At 33.2% G+C, this 26,914-nt stretch overlaps 7 protein-coding genes across 9 annotated transcripts; 4 read left to right on the top strand and 3 right to left on the bottom strand.

The window, feature by feature from the left end:
- Window positions 1-372: 372 nt before the first annotated feature.
- Window positions 373-4,161, bottom strand: LOC128392549 (pre-mRNA-processing factor 40 homolog A-like). Of its 3 annotated transcripts, XR_008326020.1 has the most exons (4): window positions 4,012-4,161; window positions 2,008-3,836; window positions 829-1,486; window positions 373-615 (listed from the first exon to the last, which is right to left on the bottom strand). XR_008326020.1 is itself a non-coding variant. In XM_053352587.1 (3 exons), coding segments are annotated over exons 1-3 (2,046 nt in total). In that variant the 5' UTR covers window positions 4,013-4,161; the 3' UTR covers window positions 373-1,270. The 3 variants fall into 3 exon arrangements, 2 of the variants coding, with proteins under 2 accessions (XP_053208562.1, XP_053208563.1); XM_053352587.1 differs by having other exon boundaries at window positions 373-1,486; XM_053352588.1 differs by lacking the exon at window positions 373-615 and having other exon boundaries at window positions 1,345-1,486; window positions 1,982-3,836.
- A 135-nt stretch (window positions 4,162-4,296) lies between these two features.
- Window positions 4,297-7,529, top strand: LOC128392557 (V-type proton ATPase subunit B). The gene is made up of 5 exons (XM_053352598.1): window positions 4,297-4,431; window positions 4,551-4,999; window positions 5,544-6,118; window positions 6,192-6,659; window positions 6,744-7,529. Exons 2-5 carry the CDS (start codon window positions 4,699-4,701, stop codon window positions 6,891-6,893), a joined length of 1,494 nt encoding a protein of 497 aa, XP_053208573.1. The 5' UTR covers window positions 4,297-4,431; window positions 4,551-4,698; the 3' UTR covers window positions 6,894-7,529.
- A 74-nt stretch (window positions 7,530-7,603) lies between these two features.
- On the bottom strand, window positions 7,604-9,612 carry LOC128392495 (uncharacterized). Its single transcript, XM_053352522.1, has 5 exons — window positions 9,099-9,612; window positions 8,935-9,041; window positions 8,780-8,876; window positions 7,943-8,718; window positions 7,604-7,877 (listed from the first exon to the last, which is right to left on the bottom strand). Exons 1-5 carry the CDS (start codon window positions 9,156-9,158, stop codon window positions 7,604-7,606), a joined length of 1,314 nt encoding a protein of 437 aa, XP_053208497.1. The 5' UTR covers window positions 9,159-9,612.
- Window positions 9,613-9,923: 311 nt separating this feature from the next.
- Window positions 9,924-14,663, top strand: LOC128392553 (pyrethroid hydrolase Ces2a-like). The gene is made up of 7 exons (XM_053352592.1): window positions 9,924-10,648; window positions 10,751-10,906; window positions 12,168-12,318; window positions 12,413-12,598; window positions 12,680-13,227; window positions 13,302-13,930; window positions 14,341-14,663. Exons 1-7 carry the CDS (start codon window positions 10,424-10,426, stop codon window positions 14,363-14,365), a joined length of 1,920 nt encoding a protein of 639 aa, XP_053208567.1. The 5' UTR covers window positions 9,924-10,423; the 3' UTR covers window positions 14,366-14,663.
- A 3,894-nt stretch (window positions 14,664-18,557) lies between these two features.
- Window positions 18,558-20,720, bottom strand: LOC128392742 (uncharacterized). Its single transcript, XM_053352824.1, has 2 exons — window positions 20,460-20,720; window positions 18,558-20,251 (listed from the first exon to the last, which is right to left on the bottom strand). The coding sequence occupies exons 1-2, from the start codon at window positions 20,503-20,505 to the stop codon at window positions 19,125-19,127; spliced, it is 1,173 nt and encodes a 390-aa protein (XP_053208799.1). The 5' UTR covers window positions 20,506-20,720; the 3' UTR covers window positions 18,558-19,124.
- A 16-nt stretch (window positions 20,721-20,736) lies between these two features.
- Window positions 20,737-23,682, top strand: LOC128392738 (uncharacterized). Its single transcript, XM_053352819.1, has 4 exons — window positions 20,737-21,752; window positions 22,065-22,312; window positions 22,506-22,836; window positions 22,908-23,682. The coding sequence occupies exons 1-4, from the start codon at window positions 21,115-21,117 to the stop codon at window positions 23,311-23,313; spliced, it is 1,623 nt and encodes a 540-aa protein (XP_053208794.1). The 5' UTR covers window positions 20,737-21,114; the 3' UTR covers window positions 23,314-23,682.
- Window positions 23,683-23,815: 133 nt separating this feature from the next.
- Window positions 23,816-26,372, top strand: LOC128392739 (glycerol-3-phosphate dehydrogenase [NAD(+)], cytoplasmic-like). The gene is made up of 2 exons (XM_053352821.1): window positions 23,816-24,166; window positions 24,518-26,372. Exons 1-2 carry the CDS (start codon window positions 24,056-24,058, stop codon window positions 25,742-25,744), a joined length of 1,338 nt encoding a protein of 445 aa, XP_053208796.1. The 5' UTR covers window positions 23,816-24,055; the 3' UTR covers window positions 25,745-26,372.
- Window positions 26,373-26,914: the final 542 nt, after the last annotated feature.

Below are 26,914 nucleotides of genomic sequence, written 5' to 3'. Positions count from 1 at the left end.
ATTGAAAACTGGCCTGAATTCGTGTTATTTTCAGCCCAATCTGCCCAAAGGTTATAATAAATTGCGAATTATAATTTAATCATAACAATTTAATCATCGCAATTAAATCATCGTTGATTATGTGGTTTTCCTTTCACTGGTTTAATTGTTCATCATCATTGTTGTTGGAAAATTGATTCAGTTTATTGTTCATTTAGTGATTGGGACTTTGATTTTATATTGTAACATTTTAATGTTAATTGTTGTTGTCAATTCTGATATTATACATTATGTATTTTAATTGTTTCATTTGGTTAATTGTAATTCATTTTGATTGAATGTTTACCTTGATTTGGGTTTGGTTGTAACAATGGCGATTTAATTGTGTTCAAATTTACATTTAAATTCAGTTTATTATTCAAATTAAGTGGAGTTTTCATTTAATTGGTTTGATGGTCAACTAATTGTTAATTTAAAATTAGAAAATCTAATTAAATTTATGATGATGAGCTTGATCTGAATCTTTTTGATTGATTGGTTTCCATTGAGCGTTTGATCAATTATTATTTTTCTGAGTTTTACTTTAATTGTGGCATCAGTTGATTGTTCATTTGTTTTAATTTAAATTAGAATAAACTAAATTGTTGAAATAGAAAATAATTAATTTAAAGATTAAAGATTATTAGAAAATAGTTAATTTAACTGGATGAAATAATTAGAGTTGACCGATTGTTGTTGATAATGGTTAAGGTGTAGGAAGACTTGATTGTAAACCAGTTGATTAATAACAATTAAATCAAGATGAGGGCCTAAAAATCAAGATACAATTATAATTGTAATTGAATTTACCATTGCACTTTGCCACATTGAAAAGGATACAAAATTTGATTGAAAAAATTTTTGGCTGAAATGAAAAAAAAAAGTTGTAAATTAATCGTAATTAAGATATTTGATTAATAGAAAATTAATTTGATTCAATTTTCCGATGAGGTAATTTAGGGTTTAACTTTGAAAAGAAAAGTTAATTAGCGAGAATTGTGACAATTCCAATTGTATATAAATGAATACGTTTGAATATCAACAAAATATCAATAAAATCTGATAATTGATAACAATTAATTTTGATTATGTTAAATTGTAGATTAAATTGAATCCTTGTTGGGTGAGTGAAAAAAAATGTAAATGTCCAATAGTGAAAAATAATTAATTTTGATGAAAGTTTGATTAAGATTTGATTTAACTTTCATCTCGTTTGATTTGATTGCTTTAAACAATTAAATTAATGGTCTAATTAATAATCTCTAATACTTTGGGAGGCCAATTGTTTCAAAATTTTCCGTCGTTCGGCTTCCAGTTCATCGAGATCATTTCTATTATTATTATTGACCTCGTAAGGTGATGACTTTGATGTTGATGGGATTGGGTTACTTGGGTCAAAGTTTCTTGATGGATTAGGTGACGGTGGTGATGAAGGTGCAAGTGGCGGTGGTTGTGGTGTAGAGTTAACCTAAATAAGAGAAAGAAATTAAAAGTGAAAAAAGTGTAAAATTTAAAGAAAAGAAGATTAAATGATTAATTTCTGAAAGAAGATTAATCATTGGGAGAAAGAGAGAGAGAGAGAGAGAGAGAGGGTTAGTTAATTATGGAGAGAAAATAATTAAATTAATCAACAGGATTATCATTTAAATAAATAGAATAAGTAATATTCAGTAAATAACTTATTTCCGTTTATAATAATTAAGAGTTACAGAGAAATAGGAAAAGAATTGAGATTTGTAAATTCGAAAGTTAATTTTCTTTCAAATCGTTTGGATAGATGATAAAAAAAATTAACTAATTGTTTTGGTGATTGAGAGAGAGAGGCTGTTGATCGATACGTTATTTCGTATGCTGCCCATCACCTTTGAGTTGATTTTTTGATTGTTAAGGTAGGATTTAAATGACTTTTTTTTGTCTTCGAGCCTCGATAACAGATTCATGGTCCAGAGATTAATTTACTCACTGGACGAGAATCGAGGATTAACTCACTGATGATTGTTTTCTTCGTTTACTGTTTCCGTGGGAGGAAATTTTCTTGGTGTGTCCTCGATCGTCAGAGTAACTTCTCTCACGAGATGGACTTCGTAGATTTGAACCTGATTGTGATCGAGCGGGAGAAGGTGAAAGAGATCGTACTGGACTTCGAGATGGCGATTTGGATCGTAATCCGTCATTCGAATTGGATCTTGGTTTCATGGTGAAATGGGGTGGTGACTGTGATCGGGATCGAGATCGTGGTGGAGAAGGTGGTGATCGGGAATCACCTCTTCCAATGGGGAGGCGATGTTGAGATGAACTCCTTGACCTTGATAATGATGGAGATCGGGATCTGGAAGGTGTTGATCTTGACCGAGATCTTGAGACAGATTTAGATATTGATCTACTTCGGTCTGGACTTCGGGGTCGCGAACGAGAGTGTGAATGATGTCGCGAATGGTCAGAAAGAGAAGATGAACGTGAACGTCTCCTCTCACTCTTTTTCTTTTTATCCTTATCTTTATCCTTTCGTTGTTTCTTTGATTTACTATGGTGATGACTACATGATTCTTCTAAAGTTTTAATGTAACTTTTGAATAGTTGGACTCTTTCGGCTTCGGTTGGTATTCGAATAAACAATTCCTCGTCGGCAATTAAACTTCTCGCCCTTTCCCAATCGGTTTCCTCTTCAACTGGAGGGTCAATTTTGGCGAGTAGGTTCATAAAAGAAATCTCAAATTTACGTCTTTGTTTGTTTTCCTCTTTAAGTCTTTCCTTTTCTTTTTCCATTGCTTTTTCCATCAATTTCTCAAAGGCCATTTTAACATTTCCAGCATCTAAAGAGGCACTTCGATCATCTTCACTCAAAACTGTAGCAAAATCTTCATAAGTTGTACTAATGTCAACCTGAAAACCGCTGGTTTTGACGATATCACGAATTATTTGCTTCTCATCTTCATATCGGGCCTTCAAATCTTCAACATAAAATTTGAAAAGATCCAATGGAGTTGAACCAGAAAAGGGTTGTGATAACATGGACGTAAATCTTGGGTCAGCACTAATTTCGGGGTAAAGGTTACACCATTTGGACATTGAGGTTAACTTTCCCTGAGAATGAAGCTCATCAAGAAATCCTAGAAAATATTCACGACTTTTACGAGCTTGTCTAACGACACGTTTGTTTTCTCGTTTCCGCTCTTCTTCCTCTTCTTGTTCCAATTGTCTGATATGATCTTCGAAAACAATTAAAGCATCTTCTTTGTCCATACCAAGTAAATCAGCGTCATTAGCGAAAACGGGATTATCAAGTAATTGTTGTTGAGCTTCTTGCCATGTTGTCTTATAAGTTATACTTGTCATAGAATCAAGAATATCAGCTAAAACTCTGGTATTTCGCTTTTGAAGTTTCAAAGTCTCTTCTTTTTCAGTTTCAGTGAGGAAACGAATTACATCGGTAAAAATTTCACGTCGATCAATTTCAGGAACAGCTTTCCAAAATTCATTATCTCGAAAAATTTCTGAGGCTTGTTTATATCTAACATTGGAATGCATTTTATCACTGGTCTGTAAAAATTTTTCCAAATTCTCTTTAGCTTTTTTCGCTTTCATGCGTTGATCTTCCTTTTCCTCCTTGGCCTTTTGAACTTTGTAAGCATTGAACATTTGCTTTCGCTCAGGATGATGTCGAAAAATTTCAAACCTCGGATCATTTCCAATAAGTTTAAGAGCATATTCCCAAGAAGCATTAGAACCAACATTTTTCTCTTTCATCAGCTCCCGAAACAAAGTAGCAATATCTTTAGGCTCAGCAACAGGCTGATCATCAGGTATAGCAATATCCACTTAAGAAAAAAAAATCAAACCAAACAAAATAACAAAACAACAATTAGTAAAACCAAAAAATTAAATTTAAAAACAAGAAAAACATCCAACAGAAAAAGTAATCAAGTAAATGGGAAAACATTAACATTAACATTTCAAATCCAAATCAAACCCAAAAAGAAAATTTCTACTCACTTTTAGTAAGAAAACCAAGTGACCAACAACAATTAACAAAAAAGATAATTGATCAAAATTCCACAATTAATCAGATTGTTATTCTTACCGGAACAACAAAAACCGAGATGAGAAAAAAAAATTGAGAATGGAAAAGAATTGGTAACCAATGGAAACCAAATTGGAGAAAATCAGTTGTTCGATACATCGATTATCTGTTCTGACATAATCGATTCTCTTCATTTTGACCTTCCTTTTAAATACTCCCCACTTTTCACTGCGAGTGTTAATCAAGGTAAATATTAATTGTCTACCTTCATTTTTCTTAATTGTTTCAATTAATTTAATTCTTTATTGTTCAATTGAACCTATTGAATATCCATTGTAACCCAACTTGTTTAAATATTCAAGGAAATTTGTGCTTCTAATTTAACTCTAACTGTAATCATCCATTTTTGTCTTTTCCGTTTTCTTCCCCATTTTTTTTTATTCACTCATTTTATCATCATTATTTTATCATCTTTCTTTTTTTTCTCACTCTCTTTCTCTCTCTCTCTTAGGTTTCCATCTCTCTCTCTCTCTCTCTCTCTCTCTCTCTCCCTACTTGATTCATTCTCTGCTTCTCTATCCCTTCTATTGTGTGTCAACTGTAGAGGACAAATTGTGTAAGTCGAAGGAGTATTTATTTACACACACTCATCATAGAAAATGACTATCAACGAATGGGTCCCTCAAAATGTCGGTGTTACTCAACACAAATTAGCCGTTACTCGAGATTATATTAATCAACCTCGTTTAGCTTATAAAACTGTTTGTGGTGTAAATGGGCCACTGGTTATTCTTGATGATGTTAAATTTCCAATGTACGCCGAGATTGTCAAATTAGTCCTACCCGATGGAACTGCACGAACTGGTAAAGTTCTTGATGTCCGAGGATCAAAGGCTGTTGTTCAAGTCTTCGAAGGTACTTCTGGTATTGATGCCAAGTATACAACCTGTGAATTTACCGGTATGTTAAAGACCTTTTTCTTTACCTTTCCTGCTAAATACAATCTTCCATCATATCAATCGTTAGAATAAATTATCAACCACCTTCCAATTCAACCCTATCTTTCAACGTTGCTTTAAATCGTTATAAATGAAAATAGATTCTTAAAGTTCAGTTAGAGTTTACATTTGATATTTTCCATATTCTTATTTGTTTATTTCCTATTAATGTAATTGGTGATTAATTACATTCAATCTCAATTGCTTCGTTGATTACCTTATCATATCTTTACTTCATTAGGAATGAATTATCTTTGACGGTTAAGAGAGAAAGAGAAAAGGTAAGAAAGAATTAGATAGACAGAGTCTTTTAGAAAATAAGGGAGAAAGAGAAAATCGAAAGAGAAAAAGATAACGGAAGAAAGAAAAAAAGTAAAAAAAAGAGACAGAGTAAAGAGTCAGACTTTTTCAGCCATATTGTTATGGAGCATGATCATGTTACCTGCATCTTTTATTATTCCAATTACTTGAAAATAAATTAATTTATGTTTCTTTTTAATTATCAGGTGATATTCTTCGGCAACCAGTGTCTGAGGACATGTTGGGTCGAGTATTCAATGGATCTGGTAAACCAATTGATAGAGGACCACCAGTTTTGGCTGAAGATTATCTCGATATTGAAGGTCAAGCTATTAATCCTGAATCTAGAACTTATCCTGAAGAAATGATTCAAACTGGTATCTCAGCCATAGATGTTATGAACTCGATTGCTCGAGGACAAAAGATTCCAATTTTCTCCGCCTCTGGTTTACCACACAACGATATTGCTGCACAAATTTGTCGTCAAGCAGGTCTTGTTAGATCACCTGACAAAGATGTACCCGATGATAATTTCGCCATCGTCTTTGCTGCTATGGGTGTAAACATGGAAACCGCTAGATTTTTCAAACAAGATTTCGAGGAAAATGGTTCCATGGAAAATGTCTGTCTTTTCCTTAATTTGGCTAACGATCCAACCATCGAACGTATCATTACACCTCGTTTAGCTTTGACAACTGCCGAGTTTCTTGCTTATCAATGTGGTCGTCATGTGTTGGTCATTCTTACCGACATGTCTTCCTATGCTGAAGCCTTGAGAGAAGTGAGTTGACTTTCTACTATCCAAATATCCATTACATTCTTGTACTAATTTATCTTTTTATCTCTTAATTAAGGTATCTGCTGCTCGAGAAGAAGTTCCTGGTCGTCGTGGTTTCCCAGGTTATATGTACACCGATTTGGCCCAAATTTATGAGAGAGCTGGTCGAGTAGAGGGTCGAACTGGTTCAATTACACAAATTCCCATTCTTACTATGCCTAATGACGATATTACACATCCAATTCCTGATCTCACTGGCTATATTACTGAAGGTCAAATTTACGTTGATCGTCAATTGAATAACAGGCAAATTTATCCACCTATTAACGTATTACCATCTCTAAGTCGTCTCATGAAATCTGCTATCGGTGAAAACATGACCCGAAAAGATCATGCTGATGTATCCAATCAGTTGTACGCTTGTTATGCCATCGGTAAAGACGTACAATCAATGAAAGCAGTTATTGGTGGTGAAGATTTAACACCAGAAGATTTATTATACCTTGAATTTTTGACCAAATTTGAGAAAAACTTTATTACTCAGGTAAAATATCTAAAACCATCCAAACCATATTTCAAGAAAATTTTGAACATTCGAATAATTTTTTTAAAAAATTGTTCTTTTCAGGGTAATTACGAAAATCGAACAATCTTCGAATCACTGGACATCGGTTGGCAGTTATTGAGAATATTCCCTCGTGATATGCTTAAGCGTATTCCCCACAACACTCTGAATGAATTTTATCCTCGTCAATCTACTGGTCCAGCCGCTAAATGATTCCGATGAAAAAAAAATTTCTCCTTTTTTTTCCTTCTTCTCTTCTCTAATCCTGTTATTCACGGATTTTAATTGCAAATTAAATAACTAATCAGGAAATAAATAATATACCATTTAAACCAGATCATTCCCCATTATTAATCTTGTTATTCGTACTTCTCCACCAGGTCAACACGCTTAACAAGTGGGGCTACCAAATGGTGAAGTATGAACCTGTGTTAGTATGTTTTGTGTTAGGGTTTTGCTCATCCAAAGACAAGAAAAACAAACAAGCAACAACAACAATTAACCGATAAACAAGATCATCATCCAATGGAGACAAACGGAATCATCATCAAATTTCAATGTCAACAAACCTGCAAATTCAACGCTTGTTTCCCTCTCTCTCTCTCTCTCTTTCTTCAAAAACTATATATTATTTTTCATCTTTATTTTGTTTTTCTAAATTAATAAGTTTTTCTTGTTGTTCTCTCCCTTGTAAGAGTATAAAAAAAAATGTCATTTTGTCAACAAAAAGAAAACTGTAAACAAGAAAATGATGCAACAATATTGCGTTTGTTTGACACTCCAACTCGGTAACAAACAAGAAAAATATCAACTCGAAATGCTGTGCAATCGAAGTTAATTCATTTTAAACGGTGTGTATATTCAATTTTTCAATAATCATCAAAGAAATGAAAGAAAAAAAATCAACAAGCTAATTGATTATTTTATTTCTTCTGATTCGGTTTAGATAATTTAAAGACAATTATCTCAATGAGGAAAAAAATTGTAGCGATTGACATGAGTACAATTAAACCGATGAAAACCAATTTCAATCCTTCAACTTCTAATGATTTAAATTTAATGTGCATTTGATTTGGTTCATCTGCTCTTTTGTATAAGATGTAACGATTTAGGTCTAGCGGTAAATTAAGTATTACCTCACGAATCAATTCAATAATTAATCGATCAACCAGTGCTGCTTGTAACAATTTACTCGTTCTAAAAGATTGATTTAAAATTAGAGATTAGAATGTTATTATCCAATTTCTTTTAGATTTACTTACAATGAAAGTATCCGGTTGGTCAATTGGTCAGTATTTTTCCTCGGGTTGAAAATGAACGCATTGGATGACCGATAGAAAGGTTTAGGTGCCCAGTACGAGAATTCACTTGCTGGATGGTTAGTCCCGTCGACCGAATTTCCAATTTTACCGGCCTTTTCACTCTCGAATTTAACAATGTGCGCTGAGTATTCTTGGTAATCGGGCAAGGAACCGATAGGAATGGGTTTTGAAGTTCCCTTTCGCTCGGCTTGTTCATAAACGTCCGCGTAAGCTTTGGTTACTTTACCTTCGAAAAGTTCATACATAGAAATTCCCTGAAAGAAACAAGGTGTCTTATCGTATTCGACAACATCGCTCAGTTCATTTACTCGAGGATCGCCCTTTCCAACAATGGTACTTGTATTGAACGCAGCGGTGAAAACGTTAAGACAAATCGACAACATTATCAATTGTAACCATCGGAATACAGATCGACCCATAAAGTGTTGATTGAACAGCGTATCTGGTAATCGTATTGTTGTCGCGAGTATTGTTTCCGATAAATGACCGATATCTTTGTACCTTATGATTAGTTCAAGGACGTAGACGATCATCAAGATAGTTAACCAAGTGCTCGGAGTGAAAAATGAAAAACTTTCAATGACGTTTTGATTAAGTGCCGATGAGGATCGAGGAAAACTATGTAAATAATAAGAATCCTCAGTAACAGGGGCTGTGAATTGACCTGGAGGTGATTGAGTGTGAAATGGAGCTGGAAACCAACCAAAGTCAATTTCCTACGAAAACACAAAAAAAAACCTCATCATAATCAACGAGACAATCAACTAATCAACTTACTCCTCGTTGTAGTAAACCAAACATCCCTTTCGTGTAGCCTTCGTCCTTAACGTAATGTCCAAACTGTTCATCATTCTGTGGCCATACTAATATACCGCTGAGAGAGACAATATTATCACTGATTGTTATTGGAACAATTAGTTAATTGTACTCACTTGAAGTTACCATGAACTATAATTAAATCAAGAAACGTTTTAATTGATTTGTAATTTGGATGAACTTTTCCATTTTCATCTTTCTCAAAGAAACCAAGGAAAGCAACCTAATTAAAAGACAACACCGATTAGCGTTAATTGTTATAATTACGAACACAATTTACCTCGAAAACTCCAATGGTCAAGTTTAACTTTATCTTATTGTCGAAACCTTTGTTCAACATTATCAACGGTACAATCAAATTAAACTGATTGTTGATTAAATCATTTGATGGTCCATTTGAAATCTTCAATCATTAAAATATAATTACAATCAACCACCAATGGTCAAACAATTAGATATTTTTCCAAGTGAGTTAATTTTACTCTCATGTGAACTAAATTGTCGCTGATCAATAGACCAATCAGTTAATACAACAATTACCTTGATCAGTTAATCTTTTGAGTATCAATCATTAAGAGTGTCATTTTTTTAATCGATTGCATAATCTGAATCACTTTAATTATCACCAAATCAATAAATAACATTAACAATTATAATTGTCGGGGAAAAACTTTCTCATTAAAATTCAATCAATTCAATTGATAATAACATGAATTAATTAATAACAGCATTTAAATATTGACCATTAAGTGGTGATTTTATCCTTAGCATCGTTAATATCATATGATACAACTGTCAAGAGTAATTAATTTGTAAATTGTTGCTTAATTTGGTTACTTAATTTAATCATTTGCTCATGAGATAAATGAGAAAATAATATTATTAGTTAAATAATAATTAATAGCGGAAGCAGAAAGTTAAGAAAAACCCATCGAGCTTAATTAATGCCTCTAGTATAATTAAAGATTACTCGTTATTAAACAATTAATCATCAAAGTTGAGTGTTAATTGTTACAATCAAGAATCAATATTTAAATCTTAACCTAACAACAAGAGTTATTGTAAAAAACAAAATTGGTTGTCAACGAAACGTGAAGTGAATTAGTTAAATATGATTAGTTTGATGATAACGATGATCAACTAAATCGGAAATAATGATGATAATGATTAGCTTGATTGTTGTGGTATTGCTCATAGTGAACTTAATAATTTAGCTTGATTGTTTAATAACAATTTGCCTCTTCACTTTCTTTTGCTCAATTAATTAACCAACTTGGTGATTCTAAACAACAACAATGATCAACATCCGTTTTCAAGCAATATAAACTAAATCAAATAAAATTGTAGTGTAACCATTAAATTTGAATTAGTTGATAAAATGTTAGTCAATTGTTAACATGAAAGGACATGATAAACCAAATACTGGATCAGTGTAACAATTAACTTTCAACTGTTAACAACTTTTTTTGTTCAAGTGATAAAATAAGTTTTTGCTATTTCATAATTGTTTCAATTGATATAACAATTTAATTTAACAATAATCAATAAATATAATTGCTGATTGTTGATTTTATCTTTGTGATTGTTTGTGATTTAATCATCACCATGTTAATTAATATGTTTTCTGTGGCAATTATTTGGATTATGTTCTCGTTGATTAGTTCAACAATTAGCTGGAGTGTTGATGATGGAGATCCAATTGTTAATACTCGTTATGGACAAATTCGAGGTCGAAAAGAATCAATCATCGGCTATCAAAATGACCTGAGGGTCACTTCATTCATTGGTATTCCTTATGCAGCTCCACCGATTGGTGTTAGACGATTTTCCGTAAGTCCATTAATTGTTGACAATTAAACTGATTACAATTTCAATTTATTCTTTCATTCAATTGTATTGTAACAATTGTTTTCTCGAACTAACAATTAACAGGATCCTAGAGAACCCGATAAGTGGACTGGAATCATGGATGCAACGAATCGTCGGGTCATGTGTCCTCAGGTCGAACAGCGATTCAAGCTCGAAGTCGATCCTCAAATCGGTGAATCTGAAGATTGTCTTTACCTTAATATTCAAGTTCTTTCTAGGGTAAGTTAGGTGACAATTAACCCAATTAATTAGCAATTAAAAGATCTGAACAGTTATCACAATTATCGACGACCTGTCACTCAATATTTGATTGAGAAAATCTTGATTATGATTAACCCAAGTGATTAACTTGGAGTGATGATGATTCATGATCATGATCATGATGATGGTGATCTTGAAATAATTAACTATTAATGACAACAATTTAACAGCAATAAAGTTTTAATCCTTAATTTAGTTTCTCAAGTTGAAAACTTTTTCCAGTTTTACACTTAATCATCATGAAATTAATTGTGAATGATTGTTTATCATGTTTATCCGAGTAAATTAAATTAAATGAGTCATTGTTAATCATTGTCAATTGTTTAATTTATTAATGCTCTTCAATAACAAATTAATTATTATTAAATTGTTGTATTGTCATGTTAATTATTGCAAACAATATAGTTAAGACACCAATATGATTTGCAACAATTTAATGATTACTCATCTAAACCAATGTTCAATTAATTAACTGATTAATTCATTGATGATTTTTATTGTCATTTAAATTTAGTTTGTAGGCCAAACATATAAAGACAATTAGATTTAAATTATTACCCTATGGTTTTAAATTGTTGTAATTTAATTTTCATCAAAACAATAATCATAATAACAATTTGAATAACCGGATATCATCATGATTAGTTGATTAGTTTAGTTGAGCCTCTTGATTTAATTTGTATTGTTTCAACTATCACAATTATTACAATTAACTGTTAATTTACAAGTCTCTTAGCAATCATCAAACTTTGATTGTTAATTGTCAACACAATCATGATATTTGATTACCGGTAATTAAATCCTAGTAACTAATACAAATCATTGAAGAAAAATTTTCCAATCACAATTAACCTAATTAACAAATCGCTGATAATAATAATATTAATCTTACAACAATTAACATGAAAAGTTTTCATTAATTAAACGATAACTTTTGAAATAGGAAATTAACGATAAGCAATTAGGTTAATCATAATTTAATAATAATAATAATAGAAATAGAAAATCAAATGAACTTTAATTGTTGAAATAAATTAAAGTTTAACAATTTAACCTCTCACTTGTTGGGTGATATAAGTTGTAAGTTCATCTTAATTGCTTTGATTAGATTTAATTCAATCAGCTTTTAATGTTAATCATTATTTTGGTTATTTTCTGGTTGGACTCAGAGAGTGAGTAATAATCATTAATCATTTGTAATCAATTTTAATTTGATTAGGGATCAGCAACAGTTAACGCTCCAGTCTTGGTCTACATCCACGGTGGGGAATTCAAGTATGGTGGGAAGGACTTTTACACCCTTGACAGTTTACCCCCCGGTGTTAATAGTCTTGTCTTTGTAACAATTAACTATCGACTTGGACCATTGGGTAAGTCAATCATAATCATCAGAGTTTCTTTGTTGTTGATTAACTTAAATTGTTGTTCAATTTGGTTCATTCTGCTTTCTTTTTTTTTGTTAAGGTTTCCTCTCCGCTGATTCCAATAATATTCATGGTAACTTTGCCCTTCGGGACATGATTATGGCCCTTCGTTGGGTACAATCAGAGATCTCACAATTTCATGGTGACACCAATTCCGTTGTCCTGGTGGGTCACGATGCCGGTGCTATTGCTGCCAATATGTTGATGCTGGCGACTCACAATACAGGTACATATAGATGATTGTATTATAATAACAATTACAATTGGTTGATTTAATTGTTTACCTTTTTGTTTTGATTTTTATTAGTTTTATTTAATGCTGTTGTTGCATCGGGTGGGACTGTTTTCACCCCTTGGGCATTTGAACATCAGCCCGCTGTTATTACTCGAGATTTGTCTTATGCGGTGGGTTGTGGTACTTCAGATACCCTTCGATGTCTCCGGTCTAAGTCTGTTTTTGAACTTCTTTCCGCTGCTCGAACCAAAGGTTTACACTTTAGGCCAACCATTGATCGTAATCTTAGTCTACCTCTGTTCCGTGATGATCCCGAGATTCAGTTGAAAAATGGCTTCTTTACTCGAGTACCTTTTATTGCGGGTATTTCAGAGCAAGAAGGTGCCCTTGATTATTATCGTAATTATCGAGCCCTCTTGGGAATTTCGGATAAACAGGAGAAAATTCGCTATTTGATTGCCCCGTTTGTCCGTCGTTATGCCAACCTTAACGTTCTTGCCGCAACCGCTCATTATCAGTACTTCCCAGAGGAAGAGGCTCGAATGGGTCGACAATCGGGCGAAATGATGTCGAGCGGTAAACAATTAACAACCGCACAAACAGATGAACGTCTTATTCAGGTAATTTGAGTTCTAATATGAGATTTTATCTACTATGGTTGATCTTAATTTCTGTTTCTTTATCCCTTTTTAAGATGCTCGGTGACTTTTTGTACAATCTTCCCGCCGAAAAAGCGTTACTACTTCACTCAAATTACAATAGTCCAAGTAAATTTTTCGTTTACGAAGATAAATCATCTCGACCAACCTTTGGTATGCTTCAGAAAAATCTTCCAGCCGAAGTGACCAGAGATAAGTTCAGGGCCACTCACATGGACGATATCCTTTTACTATTCAAAACCGTTTACACTTCCCAATATTCTGACCTTAGTCCAGGTTCAAATAGTTTACTTTCGTGTATTTTAGCTGCCATTCACGATAAAGGTTCACCTTGTAGTTGGCATGATTACAGGTCAACTGCCCGTTCTTACCTGAGAATTTTAAGAACCGGCCAAGGGGCGGCCGAAAATTTCCGCTCTGAAAGGTTAATCGCTTTCTGGAATCACCTTTTCTCCACCATCGAAGCATCAACCGTAGTTATCCCGCCGTATTTTCCCATCGCTGAATTTCAATCCTACCAAGCGGCCACTTGGTCACTTACCGCTTTCGTGATCATCCTTTTGTTGATCGCCATTGGACTGGCTTCCGTTATTTATATCTCTCGACGAAACGACAAAAGGTCACTCAAGTTAATTCGTAAACGAAACGAGGAGTTCACCGAAAAGTATGGCTCCTATTAATTAACTTAAATTCTCTCAATCAGTCTAACAATTAAAACTATTTATTCGCTTCCAATGCTTTTAACCATCAAAAAGTTTCAACAATTTAACAAAAAACGAAAAATTAATTGATCTCAATCAACTAATCCACTTATAATTTATTTCGTCCAAACAAAACACCTCAAAAATCAATTTCCTCTCAACAATTAACTTAATTACCATTAAAATGTAACACAATAAGTTCTCAGTTCCGATATTCAGGTTAATCTCAATAAATTGCCTTCTAATCCTTTGCATGTTAACGAAGATAATTAATTGCTGTTCACTAATTGCGACTATTAAAACTAATCAGATTAATTTAAATGTCGATTTTTAATTTTGTTTTTTTTTCTTCTTAATTTCTTTCCATTTTCAGAGGTGATGTAGTTGAACGACTTTAATTAAATAAATTGGATCGCAATCATCATCATTAATCAGCTGATAACAATCATCTTCATCTAATTCATCAACAAATAATCATAATCATTTAATCATCGAAAATTGAATCAAATCATCTTGACGATTTTTTGACAAAACTTTTTTTCTTCATCGAAATTTTTTTTGCTTTGTTTTTCTTTCTTTTGCCAATTCACAATAATCAAAAATCTGCCCACTAATTGTAATAATTTTATTTAAATTAATCATCATTACTATTAACACAATTAATCAATTTCTTAATTAAAGAATAAACTAAAAATTGTTAACAAAGAAAATTTTTGTCTTTATTCGCACCTCCTTGAGGTTCATGCTTTAAACATGATCACCAGACTGGTGGGTCTGATGGCCTTGCGGCATTGAGCTAGTCGCCCAGGTTACATATTTTTTGTTCAAGTATTAGTACAATATTTGTTATTTTTTCGATTTTCTCCTTGATTCTATTGTTATTGGTTAGGTTTAAGTCATCCATATGAAACTGTCTTGTTTTTTCACACTCATTTAGGTAGTGGGTGATCATTCTGGTTTTGTTTTTTCTTGTGTTCAGTGTACTGGTTAGAGTTTCTATTTTGTTACACATTTTGATAAGTCTCTTAACGTTCATGCCATGGTACGAGTCATAAACTTTTTCTATTTTTGTTGGAAAAAAGGTTTGAAAAAGTGATGGTTTCCTCCCCATTAGGCACATTTCTGATATTTTCTCTTCCATTTCTTTCATGATTTCTTTTTCTGTACATATTCGGTTCTTTATCTTGATTTTTGTCCTGAAGTCTATTGGTATCATTCCATAGTCATTTGTTGTGGTCCAGGTGTACACCTCATCGTGAGTTTCCATTATTTTTATCACTGCCTTTGTCGATTCAGAATTCGGATATTTTACAATCAGTTCAGGGAGAACATAGTTTACATTCGTGTTTTTGTGTTTGTTTACTAGACAGTAAATCGCTAGTATGTGATTTCTGTAAATGTTCACAGTATCCGATTCGTACACTGTTTTTTCATCATCCAGAGAAAATTCATTATTTTTGATGTTATAATTGACACAGATGAGTGAGGAATGATCTACTCGGCGATCCCAGAATTTTCTCGTGCTGCTCTCATTCGGTTCAGTGAAGGTTTTTCGTGTTTTGAATTCTTCAAGTATCGGCCACTTCTTATTATCATTAGATGTTCCTCTGATGGCTTTGATTGTTGTTGTTAGCCAAATTTGTAATGGATTTACGATGTTGAAAACTATTACTGGAGTCCAATTGGATACGTTGTTTGGAATACAAAGAGCTTTTTTCATGTATCTGTTGACTGTGTTTTGTAGATTGATTATGGTGTTAATGTAATTTTTGTTCTCAAAGAGCAAGTGTGGACCAAATTGGTACACACAGTGTGTGTAATGTGCTTGTATCGCTATTCGCTGAAAGTGTAAGGGAAGCTTATTTACGAATTTGATTTGGTGTTTAATTTTTGGATTGTGTTCTATTATTATTCTTTCTAAGTTGTCAGGATGAATTGAGTAAGAGATGTATTTTCCTACCACTTTTTCCATCCTTGAGCTCATTTTTGTGATTACTTTGGTTTTTTCTTGATTGATTTCTAGATTAATTCGCGCCAGTTCCATTCGCACAATTTCCAGGTCATTTTCTTTATTTTCAATGGTTGACAGGATTACCAAATCATCAGCAAACGAAATTACTTTAACTCCTTTCTTCATTATTTCTCTTATCGCAAAATTGAGGCCAATGATGAAGAGAATCGGGCCCAGTGATGATCCGGCTGCTGTTCCCTCATCATCTGCTTTATAGAGTATTTTCTCATTCTCTTTGTATCTTAGTACTCTGTTCGTGTGAAACGATCTAATGAGAGACAGTGTTCCGTCATCAATGTGGTTGGTTAGTTCTTGATAGATTACTTCAAGTGATATTCGATCAAATGCTTTGGTCGCATCGACGGCGATTACAATCCCATTACTAAGATGCTCTCTCAGAATAACATGAAATTCATTACACCCCTGGTATGATACGTAGGCAAATTGCGTTGACGGAATGAGTATTTCTTTTAGTTTCCTCTGTATACGTTTGGTTATTAATTTGTCGTAGATTTTTAAGACGGAGGACGAAATTTTAATCAATCTTAGTGATTTATTGGGTTTGGGTATATAATGTGCTCCAAATGTTTTAGCATATGCTGGTACTATTCCATCTTCAATTGATTTTTTGATCTGAGGTATTATCATGTGTTTGTTTGTTTTCCAAAATAATTGCCAGTTTTTCCACGAGAATTCATCAGCATTTCCTGATCCTTTTTTCCACTTGTATTCAGATATGAACCTCTCCTCGCATGTATCGACAACCGATTTCACCCCAATTTCGGGTAAAGTCTCAGGTCTATTGCTGCTAAATTGACTCAGGTCAGGTCTGACTATGTTGTTGTCTACTAAGTTAGCTAATTCCTGTTTCTTTTTCAGAAATGAATTTAAAAAGGTCCATGATTTTTCTGAGTCTTTCCTAATGCTGTATAGATATTTTTTCGTACCTTTGTACTTGTTAATTCTTAGCTGTAGACATTTTTGTTCAAGTTCCCTAATTAGATTTTCATTGCTACTATTTCTCCTTCTTCTTAACTGCTTGATTCTCTTCCTTATTTTCCTGATTCTTCTGTTGCTGCTACTGACCTTAATCTTCTTTTTCTCACCAAATTTGACCGGAAATTCATGTATTTTTTTAAATGTCATCTGATAATCTTCACCTAGTGTAGTTTCTAGCTTAGATTTCTTTAGAATTGAGACTGTTTTTAGATGTTTATTCTTAATGAATCTGTTTTCTAATTTATACTGAAATATGAATTTCCTGTGATCAGTTTCTACTTCACCCTCTGTTATCTTATAGTTTCCTAAGTTCGTGATACTGACATCTATCCATGAGACACTCCCACGAGCCTGGAAGGTGTAGTTGTCGGTACGAGGCCTGTTCATAACATGAAGATCGTGTTTCCTGATGAATTCAGCTAATATTCGACTGCTTTCAACTTTGTTTTCCTTAAGTGACCATAGCTTATCTTCACAATTTGCGTCCATTACGATTATCAGTGGAAAGATGGTGAAAAGACTCACTTTTTCCGTGAATTCAATTATGTTTTTTCTTATGTCATCATGACTGATGTATGAACCGACCAGAATTAGTTGATGTTTTTTCACTTGAATTAATGAGATGATACAGTTTTTAAGATCAGTTTCACTGGCTAAGATGTTTATGTTAGGTGATACTGACAGTAGAGTTTGATCGTTGATGATTACATGGGGGCTTAGATGTTTGAGTGAGGATCGGTGATTGTTTTCAACCAGAATTAGAACCTTATTTTTATTTTCTCTGGTTTCTCTCAGTAGATCCTCAGTGATTTTGTAATTTTTTCTCGCGTTAAGATAGGTCATTGTTATCATTTCTCCCGATGATCCATTCATATTTTATGGTTCGATATCGTGCTGATTTGTTGATCAATTTCTTGATGTACTCACAGTTCGTTGAGTAGGCCGAATGTTCACCAGAGCAGTGATAGCATTTAAGTAAACTTTTGCTTAATTTTGCAGGACAAACACTACCACTATGACGCCCGGCACACAAATGACATCGAATCTCTTCCCCACAGTTGCTATGTTTTTCCAAGCAATGACAAAGACCAATGTTGAGTGAATCAGTGATTGGATAAAACACACCCATGAAGCATAAGTTACCATCCAAATCAAGAATTTTTTCTCTATTATTTTCACTTATGTTTAATTTGATTCGATAACCGTCCTCTTTAATTTTTAGATCAGAGACAAAGGTTTGATCATCTCTATCCAATTGGTTTGATATTATTATATTGTTGGTTATAAAGCTGAAGGATTCGGTTGGTACTTTTTTCACTATGATGTTGATTGATGATGGAGTGGGTTCGAAGTCATAAATTACCACTTCCGGAAAGATCGTTGATATCACTGAGCACAGTTCCTTTTTCACTTCACTAGTTATCGATCCAATTTCAAGTCTTCCCGATTTTCTTATTTTAAAGTAAGTAAACTTATTAGATGAATCACAAATTGATTCAATTATCAAGGCTATGAAATGATCTATTTCAGATTCTACATTAACTTGTATTGAGTTGGTTTTATTAATATGTGGTGGACATTTTAACCATCCAAGTCTTTTGGCCTGTAATTCACGTTTTATTTGTTGATTCATTGTTGTTTTCAACACGAGATTCAAGTTTGTACTGAATGAGTCTACTAACCTTTGATCTGTGATACATTTACTCTCTAGGGCAACTTTTATTTTTAATATTTTAATTATTTTTCTTAATTGTTTTTCTTAATTGTTTTTCTTTTATTTGTTAGTGTTTGAGGATCAGTAGCTTTGGTAATTAGCAGTTTCATTGAGTGCTAAGATGATTAACTTGCTGATTAGTAACAGAGTTAACATCTCGCTGAGGGATTAGTTTACTTTTCAGCCTGAGGAGATGATTGTTAGTGTGGGAAGAAGGAATCGTTTGTTATTGTTACTTAAAGGGAAGTTTGTTAATTAAGGGAAGTTTGTTAATTAAGGAAAGTTTGTTAATTGTTAGCGAGAAGAGAGTTTGTTAATTGTTAGCAGAAGGAAAAGTGTTAGTTTCTTGTTATTATTACGATAATTATTTTGTGTTTATGATGTTTTCTTTGTTTAAGCAATTAGTGTTAATTGTTTTTTTATTAATCCTTCCTTAGGCCATGATTAGCTTGTATTGATAATTTTTCTTTTCCAGTTCATGTAGTAATCGTTCTTGAAATTTCGCACATTTGATTTCCCAAGCATTTTCTCCATTTTTCAGGCAATTTGGGCATTTCCACTTGTGTGGTAAGTCTTTAATCTCGCAGGATTCATGAAAGTGATTAACTCCTCCACAATATGGACATAAGCTGATCTGCGAGCATCTATTTGCGAGGTGACCAAATCGGGTACAGTTTCGACACTGCTTAATATCGAAGTGGTCCACTACTGATATTCTCTTATATCCCGCCGATACAAATCCATTTCTTTGCTCAATCCATTCTCTTAGAGCTGGGTCAACCTCCAGTATCACGTCATATAATTTTCCAACTTTGTAGAAATGTTTGATACACGCTTTCCAACAGCGTTTCCATCGATTCTTAATGAACAGCCGCTCAAGCCATAGATTTATATTCTCCTCATCAAATCGTACAGCAGATAATTTTACTTGTGGATCTTGTATCGGTGGTATTTGGATCAACCATTGAGGCTTTGATTTCTTTAGAAAGTTGAAAACTTTGATTCTCTCAGAAGTGCTCGAGCATCTCACTTTTGCAGAATCAAATCCTGGAATTACCTCCTCTGCTGATCCTGAATCTTCCGAGGTTTCTTCTAGTAGTTTTTCAGTTAATTCCGTGGTGATTTCTCCAATTTTCTTTTCTCTTTCATTTTTGAGACCCGGTATTTTCACAATAATCGTATACAGTATTTTTATATGCGTTACATCATACCATGTTTTCGGGATATCTTGTCTTTTGTTTACTTGAATCGAGAGCAAATTTTTTATCTGGTTGTTGGAGAGATTTTGTATTTCAATCTGGTTGTCCTCTTTTTCCATTTCATTTGTTACTTGGTTGTTAATGTGGATTAATCTGTCAATGAATTTGTTGATTTCAAGGAGTTTTTCTTTTGGTATTTCCTTTAACCAGGTGTGATCTTTCATCATAAGCTGAAAGAATTTAATAATCGGGTATGCAGTTAGTTCCGCTTGGACCAATTCAGTGTTCATGTTTTTATCATGTTGACTTTCAAAGTAATTCATCAATATTTTGAATTTGTTTTTGTTGGAAAGTCTTAGGTCTGTGAAAGATCATTTTAAATTTATTATTTAATCATTTGTTTGTTTGATTGTATTGGATTTTACTATTTGTTTTTAATTCTAATTTAGAGTTTTAATATTTGGTTTTAATTTTGTGTTTAAATATTCAGTTTAAATCTAAGGTTTAAAGTGTGATGTTTAAGATTCATTGTTCTAAGAGGAATCTTCTGTTATGTTTACATCGCTTACCTTTGAGACGTTTAAGTTCAGGCTGATTTCCTGATGCTGAGTTCATATTTATCCCTTTTTCTGATGACACAGTATCACTAGTACACCTAGAAATCACTTTTTATTTAAATTCTATTCACTATCATATAAATTTATTCAGATTTTTAAGAATTTTCCAGGAGCACAAAAAAAAGACGTTACCACCACCAAGGTCGAAATTCAGTTAATCTTCTCATCGGTAGATGGCGATCGGTGTCTTCGCATTTTCGCTCATCTGATTTTCTAATTTGATTTTTTGTCATCGCGCTAATTTAATGTTGATGTTTTTAATTTAATTGTTCACTTGATTGTCGTCCTTTGATTGTGACCTTTTTTAAATTTGTTTTCTCTGTTTTTAAGTAGTTTTTCTTCATCTCGGTTTTGGTTGGTTGTTTCATTTGTTTCATATCATTATGGCTGAAAAAGATGCAAAGAATTGGGATAATCTTGCCGATGGTTTGATCGCTCGTGACCTTAAAAATGACGATGGTCTGATTAATGAGATCATGTTTGACCGGCATAAATTTGATTATTTAAACCTTGATCCTCGTATTCTCAAAGGTCTTGCTCGTTCGGGTTTTAGTAAGCTTTCATTCATCAAAAAGAAGCCATTCCATTGGGTAGGATCGGTGTTGACATGGTAATTCAGGCTCGTTCGGGTGCTGGTAAAACTTGTGCCTACACTTGTATTATTTTTGATTCATTGGTACCTGGTGAATCTACTCAGGTATTGGTCGTTGCACCAACTCGAGAAATTGCCTTCCAAGTTGCCGGTGTTGCCCGAGCCATTGGTGCTTTTTATGAGAATGTAAAAGTTTGCCTTGTAACCGGTGGATTTAAAGTTGGTAAAGATGCTGAAGAACTTGAAAAAGCTCAAATTGTTATTGGTACACCAGGAAGATTAATCCAGTTAATTGAACTTGGTCACCTTAACCCAAGTTCCATTCGTTTACTTGTATTGGATGAAGCGGATAAACTGTTTGATCAATTGCAACAACAAATGGCCGCTTTGATCGCTCGTCTACCAAAATCTAAACAAGTGATCGCCGTTTCTGCCACTTTTCGTGATGATCTGAAAGTCCGAATAGAACCTTATCTTACTGATCCCCACGTTATTACCGATAAAAATGACGGCCTATTCCCGACGAGAAACAGCCAGTTTTACGCGATTGTCCCCAGCAAGACAAATTACGCTCTAAAACTCGAAGTGGTCAAAAAATGGATCGACAATTTATCCTTCAGTCAGATGATTATTTTTGTGAACACCAAAGAAAGGTAACATTATTATTCAATAGAAAACTTGATTGTTAATCTAATTTCTTGAGGCAATTTTCTTGAAAAAAGTCTACATCTTCATCACTTTAAATTGTAACAATGATTGAGATTCAACACTTGGGATTATTCAGATGACAATCAAGAAGCAAAGTTAAACTCTTGATGAGAATTAAATCTCATGTTGATGATTGTCCATCGGTCATCTAATCAAATCATCAACTATTTTCACAATTTCTTCAGATTTTTGTTGAAAAATAGTTCATTAATTGTTCATTACTAATTTTTACTTTCTATTCATCTTTTTAATTACAGTGGACAGAAGATAGCAAATGATTTCCGTTCAACTGATTACAGTTGTGCCTATTTATTTGGTGATCTAAATCAACCAGATCGATTTACTATTTTCAAAAATTTCCATGGTCATCGTTTCAATATCCTGGTGACCACTGATCTTTTCAGTCGAGGTGTTGATTTCAAAAATGTCAACATGATAATTAACTTTGATATTCCTGATTGTAAAGAGACATTTCTTCATCGAGTAGGTCGAGCTGGACGTTTTGGTGAGTTAAATTGCTAAATTGACACTACAAAGCTAATTAATGATTGGCTGAAACACTTGATATTTAAGAAAAATTAACTCTCATGAAAAGGTTAATCTTATGGTTAATTAAGTGGTTGTTTTGGATTGTTTACTTTTATCGGTCACAATTAGCTGATAATGTACTAAATTATATTCTTTATCATTTATTTTAGGAGTTGATTGTTTGACTTTGACCCTAATTGAAAGTGGACCAGAGGAATTAATTTACAAAAGATTCGAAGAGCAACTTAAATTTGAAGGGAAAATAATGCCCGAAGATTTGTATCGTGATAGTCCTTGGGCCTCTTTAAATGAACGTTACAGGTACATCGAATTAACTGATTATCAAAGAATTGATCGAGCTATTAACTATCGTCGCTTCCAACCTCCTTGTCGACATTTCCGTCCTGGTCCTAATGACGATGTCGGTGACGATCCATCTTTTACCGTAAAGCCTCGTCGTAGAGTAAAACCAGGTCGTACCAGTATTCGGCCTCCGTACTAGTAAGTTTTAAGAAGCGTCGAATATCTGATCAATTTAATTGTAATTTAATTGTAATTTCTTCTTTTTCAAGTAAAAAGCACAGAATGTATATCCCTAAATCGAGGTTAAATCCTAAATATCGAGATGGACGTGAATACCTAACCAAAGAACGTTGTTCTTTACGTGAACTTTACCCTCCCGAATGCTGGGACTTACCTCAAGAATATTGGTCATCATCGGAAGAGGATATCGAAGAAGAGGTGATGCCGCCCGAAGGATGGCCTGGTTGTTGCGGTGGACACATTATACCAGGAACGAATCGTTGGTACTCCCTCGACGAGGAGGGAAATCCAATTAAACACGCATTGGATCCTGTCTGGAAAAGACAATTACTGAAACAATCATCACCTTCATCACCAGGAACTTCAGCATCTACAAGCAATAATACTCCCACTGAAATCGTAGACTCACAAAAACCCCAATCAAATCAAAATTAATTCTCAAATTCTAAATCACCTCCTAAATCATCAAAATGGTACCAAAAATCAATCATTAGAATCTGATCATCTATTACAATTGAACAATTAATTTCTCCTCGTTAAAAAACGTTAACGTCTCATCAATTTTTCCAAGCATGAAAACCCTCACCCATCTCCTAACTAAGCAATTAACTAATTGCTTACCAAACTAAATGATCATGATCTTTTCCCTCTAATAATAAACAAAAAATTAACTAATTGCTGTGATATTACAAATGTAACGATTATTAATATAATCTTTTTCCTTGTCTACTTTTATTAACGATTAACTTTCCTACATTTTCACCAATTATTTAAAATAAATTAAAAAGAACAATTAAAAATTCATTCTAATTAAATTGCAAGAACAATTTAATTCTCATCTCTAATTCGATAAAAATTTCTAAATCAATGTCAAAGTAAATTAATCGATGATTAATATTTTCTTGTCTTCGACTTGATATCATTTCAATTCATTGAGATTTTCATGTTCACTGGGTGAGGTTATTGTTCAGTCAATCGATAATTTAAATCAATCTTTTTCCTCAATTTCTATTACTTAATCATATTTAGTGATCATTGTGCCTTAGAATTGACCATTGATTTGGTTTTCAATTTCATCTATTCAATCTCGACAATTACAATCAACAATTAACAATCAATTTATTTTCCTAAATTTGGTTGTTTGTTTTTCTTGTTGCGCTTTTAGGTAAACATTACAATGTCCTTTAAACAAAGTCTACGATTAAATCAACAATTTATCCGTCTCAGCTCAACACTTAATCAACCTAAACTTGAAACAATCAAAAGTAAATTAGAAAATCATCTCAAGGTGAGTTAATTGTTTTCCTAATTTTCTAGTTACTCTCCAATTTCAAGTAATTATCTTAACCTTTGGTCTTTGTTTACAATTTTTTTTCTGGTCATTTTTGTTTCTGTTTTATTTTAATTACTGTTTTTGATTGAATTTAATTATTGTTAACCTTTGATTGAACATTGAGAGATAATTGTAGTCTATCTAATTACGATAATTAATCAACTATGTTGTTGGTGTTTTCCTTTTTTGTTTACTAATTTAATCTTCATTTTTCCTCAACCCCCTTTTCTCTGGTGTTTCTTGATTTCTATCTTGATTGTGTCTAATTGCTGGTGATTTAATTGTTCATCTTGATGTCAACAATAGATCTCTAGTGAAGAATCAATAAAAAATTATCACACTAATTATGAAGATAAACTTGAAAGTAGCCCTTTAATTTTGGATTATCACAGCTCTTGGTCACCAAAGGCAACAAGTCAACATTATCAATCCTCTTCAAGGGAAAACTCATCGTCACCATTGAACCCGATTAACCAGAATAACCAGAATTATGAGAAACCTCGTAGAGTGACTGTTATCGGCGGTGGAAGCTGGGGAACAGCGATATCAAAAGTGATCGCCGGCAATGTGACCAAATACCCGAACCTTTTTGACCAGCAAGTTGTATTGTACCTTCGAGATGATAACCTGAGGCTGGTGATTGAAAAGACTCGGGTCAATATTAGATATCTATTGAAGATTAAGCTTCCACCCAACATAGTACCGATTTCCAATCTACACGAGGCCATTTCTCGAAGTGATGTACTAATTTTCGCGATTCCTCACGAATATATTAAAGATGTTTGCTACAAGATCCACAAAAGCAGCATTCCCAAACCAAGGCCTATTGGTGTTTCTCTTATTAAAGGAATTCACATTGATTCTCAAGGAAATTTGGAACGAACCACTCAGATTATCTCTCGAATGCTTGGTATTCCAATGGGCGTTCTTTCAGGTGCCAATGTCGCTCTTGATGTGGCCAAAGAGGAATTTAGTGAGGCGACACTTGCCCCACCCTTACCTTCATCCCCAGAGATTGACGATCTACTAAGGAAACTGTTTACAACCTCGTATTTTAAGATATCCCTTTGCTACGATACACCGACCGTTGAGATTTGTGGGGCTCTGAAAAATGTCATCTCTTGTGGTGCTGGAATCATTGACGGAATCGGGTATGGAGTAAACACCAAGGCAGCCGCAATTAGAGCTGGAATACGAGAGGCTATTCAGTTTGTTGGTATTTTCCACCCTGATTATAAACTGTCCACTTTCTTTGAGAACTGTGGTATCGCCGATGCCATTGCGAGTAGTTTTGGTGGACGAAATCGTAAAGTTATCGATGAATTTGTTAAATCAACCAAATCTCTCGCAGTTCTAGAACGGGAACTTCTGGGTGGACAAAAGCTCCAAGGTCCAAACACCGCGGATGTTGTTCATCAACTGCTAATTAGGAAAAATCTGATTGAACAATTTCCGCTTTTCACTTCAATCTATCGAATCTGTAATAGAAAACAACAACCTCGAACTATACTCGAAGCTTTGGAACACAGTTGATAACAAATCGCAATCTAATTAACTTGTCAAATTAACGTTAATCATCATGGAAAATGTCACAAAATTTATTCCTTTCCAATTATCCAACCAATTTGAATCTCTAATTTGACCATATTAACTTTCCGTCAATTGTTGTTGGTCATTTTGGTCACATAATTAATTTTAATGATCTTAATTTAATTGTCGGTCCATTTGGATCTGATAATTCATATCATGATTAGTTAATCAATCGTCAGCTTGCAAATTTGTGATCCAATTGAAGCAATTAACTAAGACCAATTTTCTTGATTATTGATAATTTTTTCGTTCTCATCTGCAATACAATTTAATTCACTTCCACAATTAATTGATTTAATCTCAAAGAATGACAATCAATTAGTAAATTGCAATAATTAACTTTGATCTCTACAACAAAATATTACACTTTAATTACAATCGTTTTTGATTGTATCTCTACTGTTTCCGTTATCGACTTTAATTGTCAACTTTTTCCTCTCTCATTTTAAATCAAATTGTTAATTGTAAATCTCATTAAGAGGAAACAAAAATTTCACCAATCTAATTTGTTTAATTGTTTTAAATGTTTCAATTTGTTGCAATCAAATTGCTTTAAAAGTGTTGAAATAATTAAAAATTATCGTTAACGAAAAAAACTCAAATTGTTTCCAATTTTCATTTAATTGTAAACATGGAAAATAATTAAATTAAATTTTCTTTTCTTCTCTCATCTTAATTAGCCTGTTCATTGTTTGGTAATCAATGAATCAAATCAACATAATGTACCGAAAGGATCGGAGACTCATTTTCGTGTCTTAATTGTTTCATCGTCTTTTGATTCAACCAATTTAGTAAATGTAATCAGATATTTAATTGTTCACCATTTCGTTTACTAATCACAATTAATCCTTTTGATACTTTAATAGAGACACCGGAAAGTTAATCAAATACTTGATCAGGAATTAAAATCTGGTGTTCATGCTCTGGCAATTGAAGCTCTTACACCAATTGAATGGGAACAATCAACTCAAACAATTAACTCATCGCCCAAATGTCTTGGTGGATCAAAAAAGTGATCAACAATTAACTCGTATGCTGGTTATTACCAATTTGTAACTTATTAACCTGTTTAATTGTAATCATTTAGTTATTGAATGTTCATTGATTGGTAGA

Source organism: Panonychus citri, unplaced genomic scaffold, assembly GCF_014898815.1.
Source record: "Panonychus citri isolate SS breed McGregor unplaced genomic scaffold, ASM1489881v1 Contig00136, whole genome shotgun sequence".
NCBI lineage: Eukaryota > Metazoa > Arthropoda > Arachnida > Trombidiformes > Tetranychidae > Panonychus > Panonychus citri.
The sequence above is the reverse complement of the archived record's forward strand: the minus strand, read 5'-3'. Positions and strand labels throughout refer to the sequence as shown.